The 14071-nt window shown below is 41.9% G+C and overlaps 1 protein-coding gene across 1 annotated transcript in view; it reads left to right on the top strand.

Annotated features, from left to right (window-relative positions):
- Nucleotides 1–2235: 2235 nt before the first annotated feature.
- The window catches only part of B3GALNT2 (beta-1,3-N-acetylgalactosaminyltransferase 2), a 29831-nt gene continuing 17995 nt past the window's right edge, over nt 2236–14071 (top strand). Inside the window, exon 1 of the mRNA XM_036379427.2 lies at nt 2236–2403. Coding sequence (XP_036235320.1) covers nt 2310–2403 — 94 coding nt within the window. The 5' untranslated portion in view covers nt 2236–2309. The remainder of the gene's footprint in view (nt 2404–14071) is intronic.

Genomic DNA, 14071 nt, shown 5'->3' with positions numbered 1-14071 from the left:
TTTTTAAAAAACATGCTTAAAACTCAGTGCCTTGAAGCCATGTTTAGATACTCCAATATCAGCTTGCTTTGCCAAAATGCTAGTCCTCATAAAAGCCTTCAAGAATGCAAATTGAAACTTCTTTACTTATGGGAGCTTCTGGAAATTGGGTTAATAGTTGGGTCTGATCATCTCATGATTTACATACAGGAGCACACAGTATCATACAGATTGTGGTGAAAGTAGGAGGCTTAGGTAAAATCTTTGGCTTTAAAAAATCTTGTAGAGATGCAACAGAAAAATGGAATAAGAAAGACCGATCTTCTACAACTAAACTGTGTTAGTAACCATTTCCTACCTGACTAACAAAAATGCATATGTATCATCCTTTTGACCTGGATATCCTGTTTGTATAACATGGAGAAACAGGTTTCTCCTGGTTTGTATGTAATACAGTTACTTATCCTTGAAGATAGTAGGTAATGCCATAGGGAAAATAAGATATTAAAGGATTGGGTGCTCTGTTTTGCCTGCAAAGAAATAATTACTCCCAGGTATAAGATCAATCCCCATCAGATCACCTGGCATGGGGGGAGAACCTAACATATTGGGTACAAGGAATGTAGCCAAATATAAGTAAATATTAATAGATGGACCAGTTTTTATTTCTGCAGCTGAACATGCTGAAAGGCAAGTAAAATGTAAATAGTGATTAAATATAGCATTTTTTGTGTAAATTCTTCCCCTAGTACTACTATTTGCTGACGAGTACTCAGTTGCATATTAAATGTGTTTTAAGTATGCAGCAAACTAAAACTGATGTATTTCCAAGACATTTTAGTTCTGCTTGTAAACCTAATATATAAAGGTTGAAATCATTGGTTTGCCTTCTAGTATCTCACTCCACTTGATGAAAAATTAATCTTAACTAAGCAGTTTGAAAGGACTGTAGGCATTTTCCAACCACTTTTCATGGCTTGGGTATTAAAAAAATAGTCTTCTTTTTGTAAAAAAAAAAATAATTTATTTCCATTCTACTTCATACAGATCAGTTTCTGTTACTAATTAAATGTGTTTCTAATAGACTAGCAACAGCAGTCATTCATTTAGGCCTTACAGCTATTATACATAATCTTCTAATTTGTATATTAACAAGAGGCAAAAAGCAGAAAATTATGTACAAAATGTTATGTTTCACCTGAACTTGAGGAAGAAATGATTTACTGTGCACGTGATTGCATACTGGAACAGATTTTCTGGAGAGGTTGTGGAGTCTCCCTCTCTGGAGATGTTCAAGAACCATCTGGACACAGCCCTGTGCCATGCGCTCTAGGATGACCCTGCCTGAGCAGGGAGGTTTGGACCAGATAACCCACTGTTGTCCCTTCCAACCTGACCCGTTCTGTGACTCTCATTCTGAGAAGCCACGTGCTTATTTATCCACATCACCTTTCCAGGTAGATTTATCATGGGGCAGTCTGAGGAAACAAATTTCTCCTTGTTACCTGTGTAACAAGTAAACAAGTAAATTCTCAAGATGCTGATAATAGTGTGTGTGCTCTCCTTCTTCTGATCGTATTTAAACCCTGCTAGCCAGGACAGAGCTCTGCAGTCAGTCCTTAGGCACCCAATTTCTCAGAGCGGCGGGTGAAGGTAACAGGTGAAGCCGAGCTCGGATTATTGACATCTCGTAACGAATTTAGGATTCTTGGCCGTGATCCAGCTGCAGTTAAGGACACTTTGATTGTCTAACACACCCCTTCCGGAATTTCAACCCAAGAACACGTTACTTGCTGGAATAAAATACTCCACAAACAGTTGGCGAGCGCCGCAGCAGGTCTTTGCCAAGGCGAAGCGCTCTCTCCTCTTTATTGAATAAGTAAAGGATTGTTCTGGAAAGCTATTTTGTTCCTAACGCAGCGACTTTGAGAAGGGGCATTCAGCGGATTATCGAATAGCGATTTCCCGGGGAGGGTATCCCCCGCAGCCGGGGGTAGCCGGGCGGTCTCGGAGAGGCGCACTCCGTGAGGGGGACGCGCCGCCGCGCCTCCGGCCCCTCTCCCGCGCCCCCGCCATGTGAGACGCGCGGAGCCGCCGCGCTCCCTCGGCGCCCCGCGGCATTGTGGGGGCTGTAGGCGGCCGCCGCCGCCGCCCGCGCCGCCGCCGCCCGCCCGGGCCGGGGCGGGACTGCAGCTCCCGGCGGCCGCGGGGCAGCCGAGCCCGGCCCGGCCGAGCGGGGAGGAGCCGCGGGCGGCCGAGCCGGGCCGTCGCGCCGGCGCCGCTGGGAGAGGCCGGCGCGAAGGGGAAGGGGCCGGCGGCTGCGGCGGCCAATGCGAAACTGGCTGGTGCTGCTGTGCCCCTGTGTGGTCGGGGTCGCGCTGCACGTCTGGCTGCTGCTGAGCTGCCCCGGGAGCCACCCGGCAGGTAGGAGAGGGGCGGGCGGCGGCGGATGCCTGGGGCATCGAGGCAGGCTGGGCTCCTCCACCCTCTCTCCCCTGGCGAGGAGAGGTCGGGGCTGGCGGGGCAGGTAACGGGGCGGGAGGCGAGGGGAGAGCCGTGGGGATGCTGTGCTGGCGGGGTTCGTCGGGCGGGGAGGGAGCGTCTCGTATGGTGGAGCGGCGGAGAGCAGCGCAGGCTCCGCCGCCCGAAGCGGAGGCACCGGGCGCCGTGGCGGTGCGGGGCTGCCGCGGGTGCGGGGCAGCAGCTGCCGCTTCCGAGCGCCTCCTGCGCCACCGGTGCCTACCCGCTCCCACCGAGGCACGTGGGGAAGAAATTCCCACCGATCCCGCTCATGTCGCGTCATTCCCGGTCCTAGGAATAGCTCTTCGCACTGCGCTGTGTTTGCCTCAGCGGGATTTAAAACCCCTGTGCTGCAAAAAGCTATTCATAGGAGCGGGTATCATCCAACACAAGTGAAATCCGATCCTTGAGGGCTTACCTTGTGCTCCTTATAAAATGAGGTGTAGTTTTCAGGCCACAAATCCTCATGCCTGAGGAAGCGGGCATCTGTTGGAACAGAAACTTTTGTCAGCTGCCCACAGGTGCTGTTTGACGATATTGGAAAATACTGTACGTGAACACATAATGGTGTTTTTTTTACTTGGAGTGTGCTTAGAAGTGCTTAGTGACCCAGTAGCCTGTTCACTATTGGACCCACACTCTGCAACTGGTGCCTGTTTCCATGCAGGGTGTGCACAGCTGTGAGGAAACGAGAGTCTTCTGATTGCCAGTGGCAATTAATAGTGCAAATAAGCAAGAAGCAATTGCACTATTGCATAGTCTGAAGCTGCAGGGTTGTATAGGTGTCTGTCTGGTTTTTGCATATCACGTCAGCATCTGTCACACTTGAGCTATAAAAGAAAGGGAGATATAGTTGTTGAACTTCTAGCCTGATGCACGTTTGAATTGCCTGGTTGGTTTTGTTCATCTTTCACGGTGCCGTTTTGGAGCTTCAGAGCATTAATTTGGAGTTAGAAGTGGCAGTGTGGAATCTCGTGATGGCCTTCCCCATTTAAATGTGTTTTTCACTAACAAACATTTCTAAAGAAAATCCAGAAGTTTCTCAGTTGGTGTTGGTGTGAATGAGTGGTTTAAGTCACTTAAATAATCACTGTTAAAGATATTAGCAAAAGTAGGAGTGACACAAATTTGTAAAAGAGCAGCCTAAGAAACTTGTATATTGAGGTTCTCTCTGTTGCTTACTGCATGGATGAAGCATCCCAAGGAAACTCCAGCTAGAATTAATTTAGAATGATTTACACAGAGACCAAAGACTCAAAAGGATAAGGGTTGACTCTGGTTGAGTCGCAACGTTCAGGGTGGATCCCCTTGCTTTTTAAATTCCTGATGGAGCTTAGGTGCAGCTAAGTCCAATCTTGGTCTCCAGCTTCATCAGAGGTTTGCATCTAAATGAATTAGCAGCACTTAATCAATGACTAATTTAACAAAGTGATTTTCCTTTCCTAAATGTGAGTACGGAGGGTGAGAAATGATAGGAAATCTAGGTATATGTTTCCTCCAGTACCTCAAAGTATCCATAAACTGCTGTTATTCTTTTTTATTTTGGTCGTCTTTGGACTGGGAGTGCAGGGACTGCATGACGTACACGCATTGTACCCCCTGGTTTCTGTCAGGTTTAGGGGCAAGATTTGAACCGAAGGACCACGCACAGCCGACTACCAGGCGCCAAGCTTGGATATTCAAAATATCAAAAGCCAAAGTAGTTCCATTGTGATCTTCCACTGCAAAGCAAGTAGACAACATTCGCTTCTCACCCAGAGCCATAAATCAACTCTTTTAACGTAATAAATTAAGTGTTATTCACCAAACTTTTGGTTTGGTGAATAACACTTGCTCCATTCACTGCAGTGGTTTTAACTCTGTGCTGTCCAAACTGTACACCCAGCTTCTCAGCATCCTGTTGCATTAATATTGAAATTTGTGCTCCTGTATCTGTGTGGAATTTTGTCAGTTGTTGAGGGCCAACAGGATTCGCTTTAGTGATGGGTTTGATCTCATGTTCGTAGGAATCTGAGGGAAGCAAAGAATCAGCTTTCCTCAGTTTGCTGCCATCAGGGTCATTCCCATCCCATTCTTCAGGGGATGCAATTAATTTCTTAACCTATACAATGTCAGGAGGATGGAAAGCCCACATAAACATAACTCTGATGTTTTCCTCCAACTTTTTTTTTTCTCATTTTCTTGCTTTAACTGATTTTGCAGCTGCTCCATTTTCAAAGGCAGTATTAATTCAGTTGCCTTTAGGAATTTTATTTCTTCCTTTAGGTATAGTACCCTTTTATTGTTATTCTTGCTATCTTGATAAGCAGCTTCTAACCAGGTTCCTAGCATTTTGCAAATAATTCCTTTTCATCCTTCATCTGGCTCCAGCCACCTTTAGCTGTCATTTCACAGCTGTACAGTCATGCCAGTTAACACAACCCTGTTCTTCTGAGAATTTGGAACTTGGACTTCTGTGCTTTCCTAAGTAATCTGTGCTTCTATTTGACATCCAGTCAAATATGCCAGTTTGTCACAAATGAGTGGTTTAGGTTGCTTAAAGAATTACCATCAAAGGTTGTAGCAAAACCAGGTATCAGCTGAATTTAACCTGAGCTCACAACTAAGCACCTTGCAGCCAACTCACTTATTTCCTGCTGCCCCCACTCCTGCAGTGGGATGGGGAGGAGGATCAGGGGGAGAAATAAAAAAAGGAAAAAACCCTAATGGATTGAGAAAGGAAGAATCAAGTTAGAATTCATTTAGAATGATTTACACAGAGGCTGAAGATGCAAAAAGGTAAGGGAGACCCTCCTGTTGAGTCATGAGATTCAGAGTGGACCCCCTTACTTTCTAAACTCCTCATGGAGCTGAGGTGCAGCTAGGTCCAGTCTTAGTCTCAGACTTGGCCAATGATCAATATCTAAAGGATTTAGCAGCACTTAATCATTGACTAATTTAACATTTACAAAGTGATAGGATTTACTGTAATTGCTACAGTGACTTCGTTATACATCCCAGATAACAACATTCATGCTATACTGGCAGAAGAGTATCTAAGTCAGCCCACACATGCATGCACACTGACACAAAGAGATATATTTATATACAGGGGTTTATGGGTATCAATGGATAGAAGTATACCTGTTAAAAATTCCCCTGGAGTTCAGTGAAACCACGTCAAATATCTTGGCATTTCTCAGTGGGAAAGAGTTGAGCCTCAAGGAATGTAAGGTTTCAGCCCAGGACCTCTCATCAATTTTGGGTGCTGATCCTCAGAACTTTGCAAACTGGAGCATCTGTGAGCTCCAAGAGACATCCTACTCAGGGAATCACTGACATCTTGCATAGCCTGCTGTAGTCCAGGAGAGCCAAAGGGCTTCACTGAGGACTAGTTCTTAGGGTTCTTCAGATGTTTGGCTTTAGTCATCCATAAATTTCAACCTTGAGCCTTGGTTGGTAACTGCTGGAATTTTCAAAAATCCAGTAACTGTGGAGTCTGTTCCACTCAGGGTACAGTTCAGGTAAGGAATGTTCCAGGCCTGTCAGGGGATGACTGATCACTGCTACTGTCATTCCCTCCTTGGTCAGGCAACATGAGTTCTTTCCCATGGTCAGTGTCACCCTCACCTTAACCATGGTGGGGCTGGTTCCTGGTCCAGTCAAGGGACACTTCACTGCCCAGCTCATTACAGAAAGGCCTGTTGGGAATTTCTGAGGTAGAGCAGCCCTGAGGAGGGGGAGGAATGCACCACTGGGAAGCTGGGAAACGAGAGAAGTAGCTTTGCTCTTCAGAGTTTCCCTGTTTCAAGCAGTTATTATTGGAGTTGATGGTCATTACTGTAAAACCATGCTGCATTGGATAATGTTAGGATAACTAGGATTTTTAAGAAGTGGTTTTTTTAACACTGAAAGAGCAAGTGTATGGTTTCTGTGCAGGGTTATTTAGTTGTAAATAAATGCTATTGTAAAGTTACTATTGAGTAATGTACTCATGCTGAGGGGAGGAATAACGATGCCTCCTCCAAAATGAGAACATATGTCATCCGTAGGAAAATGCTCAGTACTGTACATGTGTTGTCTTTTTGTAGGCCCAATCCTTGCATGGTATTTAAGGAAGAATCTGTCTCTTAGCCTTCAAAGTACCACAAAATGTACAAGGTGTAGGTATGGCTGCCTTGGCAGAAGAAAGAAGGATGAGCCAAGGGACCTCAGATGTCTTCTGTGTTGTATTTTTTTTATTATTCAGAGTGTTTTAGGAACATTAGTGACTTTGTATACAAAAGAAAGAAATTTTTTAAAATTTATTAAATTTGTTAAAAGGCTTCTTGAATCTGAAACTACTTAAGAGGATCTGGTAGTGCCTGATAAAGCCAGTCTTGTTTCTCTTGAGTAATTTTTTTTCCTTGTTTACTACTCCAGCTGCTCTTTACTACCTATCACCTGGAATCCCTGGTGTGAATAAAAAGTAAATCTTATAATGGGGCAATGTTTTGCAATAGCTGTGACATAAAAATGTGTAATTTGTATATTCTCTGGTATTTCTGTGTAGTTGTGTACAATAGTTGTGTGCTATCTCAACAGCTGCAGAATTAGCTACCAGTAGAGGTCAAAGACAGAGTGAACAGCAGTTCTGTATTTGAGGAGTTTAATTACCCTCCCAAATAATCATCACCACGCATTCAAATGGAAATCTGTCAAAAAGTTGATAACCTGTTTTAGTGATTATTTACCTTGGCTTCATTGACTCACTCACGCAAGATTGGAACAGACATTCCCAGCCATCAGTTGTGCTTCCTATTTCTATTAAGCAGCTCTTGGTTTCTGTCATAGAATGGCAGGTGGGCAGCCTGCATTTATTTAGTGAGTGCTCGGGGTGGCTTTTTGTCTGTTCACTTGGATTCCTGGCAATCATAGGAAGAGGCTGTTCCAGAGGCTTGTTGTCCTGATTAAAATTATGTTCTCATTTCTAGCCTTACTTGCACCTGGTTCATGCCCTTTAATTCTTAAGCCTTTCAGTCAAAAGGGTCTTTGTCCTCCTTCAAGTATGTCTTCAGCATGTAACCACCGAGGTCAAAGGTGTCTGTTTTAAACCTTTGCTTTCTTAAGTTGAGCACTTCAGGTACTTCTAACTTGTAGTGGAAAATAGAAAACAGTTCTAGAAATAGAAAACATTTCTAGAAAACAGTTTGGTTTTTTATCTTTCGGTCAGATGGCTTTAAATGTAAACAGTGTTCCAGTCTTCAGTCATTCCATTTTCTTCCTCTCTAGGAAGTACCTTCTGTAATAAAGTCTCCTTTTAACTACCCCTTGTGAAAGGCCTGTAGTTTGCCTGCATTCTTGGCCCTCAGTCTCTCCCTGTGCAGTATTCAGACTTTCTCAGTGCTCATGATCACATTTACCTTGGTGTCACAGAAGATAGAGTACACTTCTTGTAGGCACTACTTAGTAATTTGAAAAAAATAAATAGGATCAATCCTGAGACCAAAGGCCTTTGTTTTAGTGTTCTGATTTCAGTGGCTTCCTGCTTTTTTTTTTGTTCATCAGTTAATGAGACTGTAATTCACACTTCTGAACAAGATTTGTGCAGGAACATGCTTTTAGGTTTAATTGAAATCCTTTTCTAACTGGTTACAAACAAGTGCTATCCAAAGAAAGTTCATGAGTAGGAAGCTTAGTTAATTTTTTGTAAAAGTCTTAGATAAATGCTAATTATAAAATGACCTCAGAAACTTGAGAAGGAACAGACAGACCTGCTTTTAGCACTCCAGGTGGATTCATTGCTAATTGTGTGTTTTAATTGATGGCACAAATCTTATTGAGTAGGAAGTTACTCAGTGTCGGGCTTCAGCTACAGGGACTAATCAGAAAGCCCCACACATTCTGGGTAATCTTCTGCTACTTTGCTGATGCCCTTTAAGTTGTTATTCCTGTTACATTTCTGGGGGGGTGGCAGCTAAAAATTGGCCCATTTGGATTTGTGAGAGTCAGTCTTCTACTAGTGAACAATTATGCAACAGATTAAAACCCAGCATTTTCTAGAGTCTGCTTGTATGCCATCTGCTGTCCTGTGGCACAGCATGTACTTTTTCAGGCACTAGCCTAATGGAACCAAAATATGGGAACAGGCTATGAGGTGAAGTTTTGCTAAAATATGGGACTTTCTTAAGAGAGGATGTTGTCTAAAATCTGGTAGTCCTGTCTGTCAGGGAGTAGCCTGCTTGGTCACAAAGTTATTTCATCTTTTGTAGGTATGTAAAGACTTAACAGGCTGGGGGCCTTGGAAACTGAAACTCATCAGGTCAGGTTTGGCATTGGCAGTAGATGTGCAGTCCTGCCTCAAATGCCAGTTGTCCCCCACCCTTCATCTGTAAGATCTTAGTATGACATGGTTTTTCATGGATAGGCCACCCCCAACATAAAACAATCCCCTAACTTTTGATGGACACAAAATAAGCTGATGGTATTTTCCAAATTAATTGAAGTTTTTTTAAGGTTTTCAGTTATTCTGTAGACAGATGTCTGAGTCATTGCGAACTACTGATGAGTGGCTCTGGCACTGTATTTTGTATTTTGGCGCTGGAGCAGGGGATAAAGAGTTGGCCAGAGTTGGCTGAAGGTTTTCAACAGTTTTCTTCTAAATTGCCCACTGAGTTGAACAGCCAGAAGAGAGCAAGTAGCCTTCCCTGGATGCAGACTTTTGTTCCATGGCAGCAGGGATTGGTGGCCAGTTTTCATCAGATAAAGGTGCTATACTCTGCTTCCCCTGCCCTACCACAACCCCACCCCTTCCCTCCACAAAATAAAAAAAGAAAAGGAGGCATCAGTTTGTGTTGAAAAAAGATTTTTCTTTGTTTCTTTTGACTTTTCTACTGGACATACTTTGACCATTGTTCCCAGTTTTGTCTAGAAATGTGCAAGTATTATATAATTAAGGTGTTTTAGGGTATCATCACTCCCCCACTGTTACTACTGCCACTTGGAAATTCAGAAGGACCTTGCTGTCCTATTTCTTCCAAGGAATGCTGTTGATGTAAAACAAACAGAAACCTCTGCCTGCAGAGGTTTTGTTCTTTGAATCTGTAAATCTTGTCTAAAAGCTTGCCTGCCTCACAGAGTACTGCAGTGACCAGGGGTGCACATCTTGGCAATTTCTAGCTCTGGGGTGAAGTAGGTACTGCAGGGAGGTCAGGAAGCTCTGCTTGTAGCAAAACATGTAATGCAGATGAGCTGTGGCAGATTACTTTAAGTGAAGTAGATTAAAAGGGGGAGAGAGCTGTTTTTGCTCTTTGGTTTGTTCTTTTTCTGTGTGTGTCAGCATTCTGTCAATACAAGTCTTTATATTGAGTTAATTCCTTCCATCGTGTTTGTTTGGATCTTTCACAAAGCAGAAGAGAAGAAAAAAAGTATTAAACCTCAGGAATATGATTGCAAAATCACAGGAATAGGCAGAGATAAAAATGTGTGGGTTTTTTTTTATTTTGGAGGAGTGTTGCTTATCTTATGAAGTGGATTAGTTGAGAATATTCTAAATAACTTCTGCTTGGCCTACTTAGTTCCATTCATTGATTTATTCAGGAAGAAAAAGAAAGAAAAAAGCTGCATTGGTAGCAGAAGATACAAAGCCCAGCTTTCTGTGAAGCTCACTTATTTTAGCTGTGTCCAGTGGAGGTGCTCTGGTGCCTGATATTGCAAGTAAGCCTACACTGCTGTGTTTCTCAGTGCAGACACTAATGAGTCTTTCCTTTGTCCACTCCAGTTGCATGAAATGTGGAGACTTAATCACTTTGTGGACTGCATATTATGTCAAATTTCACTGAAAATGACTGGCAAATTTAGTTGTTGATTGGGGACTCATCAATAGGAATATGTTTAGCAAGACTGTTTGTTGACAAAATCAAGCTAAATGATCTCTCACTCTTCATCTCCTTATAATGAAGCAAATATAATTAGCAGCCTAATTGGACATTTTATTGAGATTCAGTCTCATGGGAAGAAGAGGTGCATGTTCATCTTTGTAGTTGGGGTTTTGAAAAACTTCAAGAGCTGTTGGCTGCTGCTGAGGTGGTTAAAATCTGAGCAGGATCAGCTGACTGCCTGTCAGTGATGCCCTCTTTCCATGGCCAGCTCAGCAGGACACACACCTCTGCATCTTCAGTCGTGTCTTCTAATGACACAGCTTTGTACTCTACATATGCACTTGTTGACTTTTTCCTGGATCTCTCCCAAACTTTGGTCTGTTGCTGGTTCTCAGTCAAGCCTGACCAGCGCTTTTACCCATTTCATGAAAATTGGTGGCTGAGAATCCTGTGAAAGCTTCCTGAAGCTGGTACTGAGGTGAAAATCTTTACTAATAAAAGTACAAGTATGGTTAGATGTCAGAGAATTGTGTGGAAGCCAGTCCTTACAAATATCAGAGCTTCAGTAGGAGCTCACCATGAGCAATGTGACACAAGGTACTGGCAGACTGGACTTGGTAGACTTAGAGCTGACAGAAGTACTGCTGACAGCTGCTGCAGAGAATTAAATGAACCTCAGCAGCTGAGGGAGGGCTGCTTGCTTTCTCTCAGGAAAGCAAGCAGCTTTTTTTGTAGGTTGTTTTTAGCATGTTTTTTAGCATGTTTTTGTAGGTTTGCTGTGGATTAACAGGTAAGCTTTGTATATTTGTCTCAGGTTCTGCTGAGAAGTCTTGGGCTAAGTAATGCAACCAAGATGCAACTTTAAGTAAGAGTTCAAAAGCAAGATAGGCAGTGGTAGTGTGACCTTTGGGTTGAAAAGTTTCCTGTCCTTCTCCATACCTTTGATCTGCAACACTTTTAGGGTATATATATATATATATATATATAGGAATGTAGTGTGTAGCTTTTTTCTTCTTCGTTTTTTCACCCCCTTCACAAACTACAAAAATTATAATGTTTTTTCTTGTCTTTGAAATCAGAAAATGTAGGGACGTAACTGTCTTGCAAAAGCAGTTCCAGGTGAGAGCAATGTTTATGATGTGATACAATCCAACAAATAAAATTTTGGCCTAAAATTGCACAATAATAGAATGGAATATAAATAGCTTTGGCCCTCAGTGGCAAGGATTGATTGCTTGTCTAAATTGTCACTATTGACTTTGAGGTCAGCAATGTCTTCTTTTAAATATGCTGTGTCAGAGAATATTTATGCTCATATTGGAATTATCTTTATAAATTAATAATAGCCTTAGTATTTTTCCCCTATACTTCTCACTTTATCTCCCTTTTTTTAAACAGTGCAAGTTCAGAGAAAAACATATGAGTCTATTTTCCTGAAATTTTAGCATTATTCCTACTTTTCCATAGGAAGTAGAAATCTTTACTAACAAGCAAAAAAATGTTTTCTCAAAGTAAGCTGTTTTTTTTCATTTTCAGTGGTTTAAAAAGTAAAATTACATAACTCTTGGGACAGAGAAGACAGACAGTCTTCTGAATATAGACCACTGCAGTGCTGTTCTAAAAGCAATAGGATATTAATTCTGAAGCATCTGCTACATTAACATTGTTCCCATGTGGAGGGTTCATAAGGAAAAGCTTCACTCATTTTAAAACATAAACTAATTAAAAGTATATTTGATTTGAGTAACTTATTTTTAGTTTGTTTTTTTTTTTAATTCATTCAAGCTAATTTATGCTATTCTGAGTCAAGTCACCCCATAGACTTGTGCCCTTAGTTTTATTTTTCTTTAATTTTGATTTAATGGAGTAGTTCTGCTTCTTATTAAAAGTGATTCTTAAAAAAAAATCTGTAAACAGTACCTCATCTACAGTCTACAAGCATATTAGACCTATGAACTTAATAGTGGAGGGCTTGGAATGAAGGCTGAAGAATAATCAAAGGATGGATGGAGAACAAGGGGAAAAAGGGATGTGTAAGCAGGAATTTGCTATGATGTTATACATTATAAACATATGTCTGTCTCATGTATCTCTGCTGTCTTGGAGAGTTGGTAATTCTTGGCTATGTAATGACCTATGAGGACATGCAGAGCCTCTGGATAAATTATATTTACTTGCATAGAGGAAAAGTAAATTGGTATTTTGATTGAACAGTGTGTTTGACTTACAAGTTTCTTCAGGTGTTATATAGGGCACTAGATTTGCTGCTTGTAGCAAACAAATAATATTCCTAAACCTTGCCATCAACTCAGTTATGGTGGTTGTAAGAGGTGCAACAGGTAACTTCAGTGAAAAAATGAAGACTGTAACTAATGGCTCATTGCTTGGGATTTTAAGTTGTTCTGAGCCTAAGTTGATGGAAGCTTCTCTTAATAGGTTAATGATCAGCTTAAGTAATTGATAATCTTGTAGCTGCTTTCATTTAAATAATGGTGGAACTTAACCTTCTTAAAGAAAATCAGTGTTTGCATACTTAGAACTAAAATATTTAGTGGGAAATAGAATGGGAAAGGTTTACATGTGGAAACATCACTCTGTAGTTTTTCTGCTTTTGCATTGTTCTGAGAATCAATTCCAGAGCAGTTTTATTTGGCTTTTGGAAATAGTCCTAAAGAACAATAACACAAGTTCTGAAATCTTGATGTTGGTTCAGCATGGAACAGAGCAAGGCCAAGGCCTCTCCATTGCATGCTGAACACTGAGAGTGGGATATAAGGCTAGATGGATGCCTGCTGGGATTTGGCTCAGCAGTTTTTGTGGCAGATGCTGTGGGGTCCTAGGTTAGTGAGCAGTGTAAAAGAACCCATCTATTCAACTTCAAAGTGGAGAAAGGGGATGCTGGTACAGAAGGCAGAGTCTGGATAATAATTCAACTCCTTCTAGTGGGAGTTCACAATACAGACTTGGCAGTATTTTTGGTCTCTTAATTAGATTCTAAAAAATCTTGTCTATGCTATAGGCAGTGCACTCACATTTGTTTTCTTTATCTGCAGCCCAATGAAAAACATAGTGAGATGAGAGGGAAGTAATCCTTTGCTAAAGTTAAATACAAATCTGTCTTAACTCTAGGATGTCAGATAGATTAAATGAAGCAAATTCACTTTAGCTACTTGACTGACAGTTTACAGGCTCTAAATCAGAGCTTCTCAGATATCTGTCTGAGGAGGTCATAATCCTGCTTGAAATCAAGTTCAGGTTTCATGATCTCTAAATTAAAACAGCACAAGCTAAATCCTGGATTACAAGTATTGGCAGTGGCATCCAGCCTTGAATAAAGCCAGAGCATTCCCCTGTGTGAAGGCAGAGTGGTATTCCACTTCAAAAGGTTAGAAACAATAGTCCTTGAGATCCCACACTGAAATTGTGAGGCAGATAGGTGGTCCAGCAACTTTAGAAAGCAGACGGAATATGGGCATGTGAATGAAGGTTTTGGCGTATTGAAAATGTTTCTCTGATTCTGAACCAAGAATGCAAAAGTAATCCTGCTGCTTGTTTTTAGTGTTTTAGTTCTCTTGCTTTTGGGATGTCGTTTAATTTCAGAATGGGTTTGGGTTGAAGGGACCTTAAAGATCATCTAATTTCAACTCCCTTGCCATGGGCAGGGATGACTCCCACCAGACCTGATTGCCCAAAGCCCCATCCTACCTGACCTTGAACACTTGGCAGGATTGAGT

The sequence above is a fragment of the Molothrus ater genome, chromosome 3 (assembly GCF_012460135.2).
Source record: "Molothrus ater isolate BHLD 08-10-18 breed brown headed cowbird chromosome 3, BPBGC_Mater_1.1, whole genome shotgun sequence".
NCBI lineage: Eukaryota > Metazoa > Chordata > Aves > Passeriformes > Icteridae > Molothrus > Molothrus ater.
Note: the sequence above shows the minus strand (reverse complement) of the source record. Positions and strands in the feature narration are given on the sequence as shown.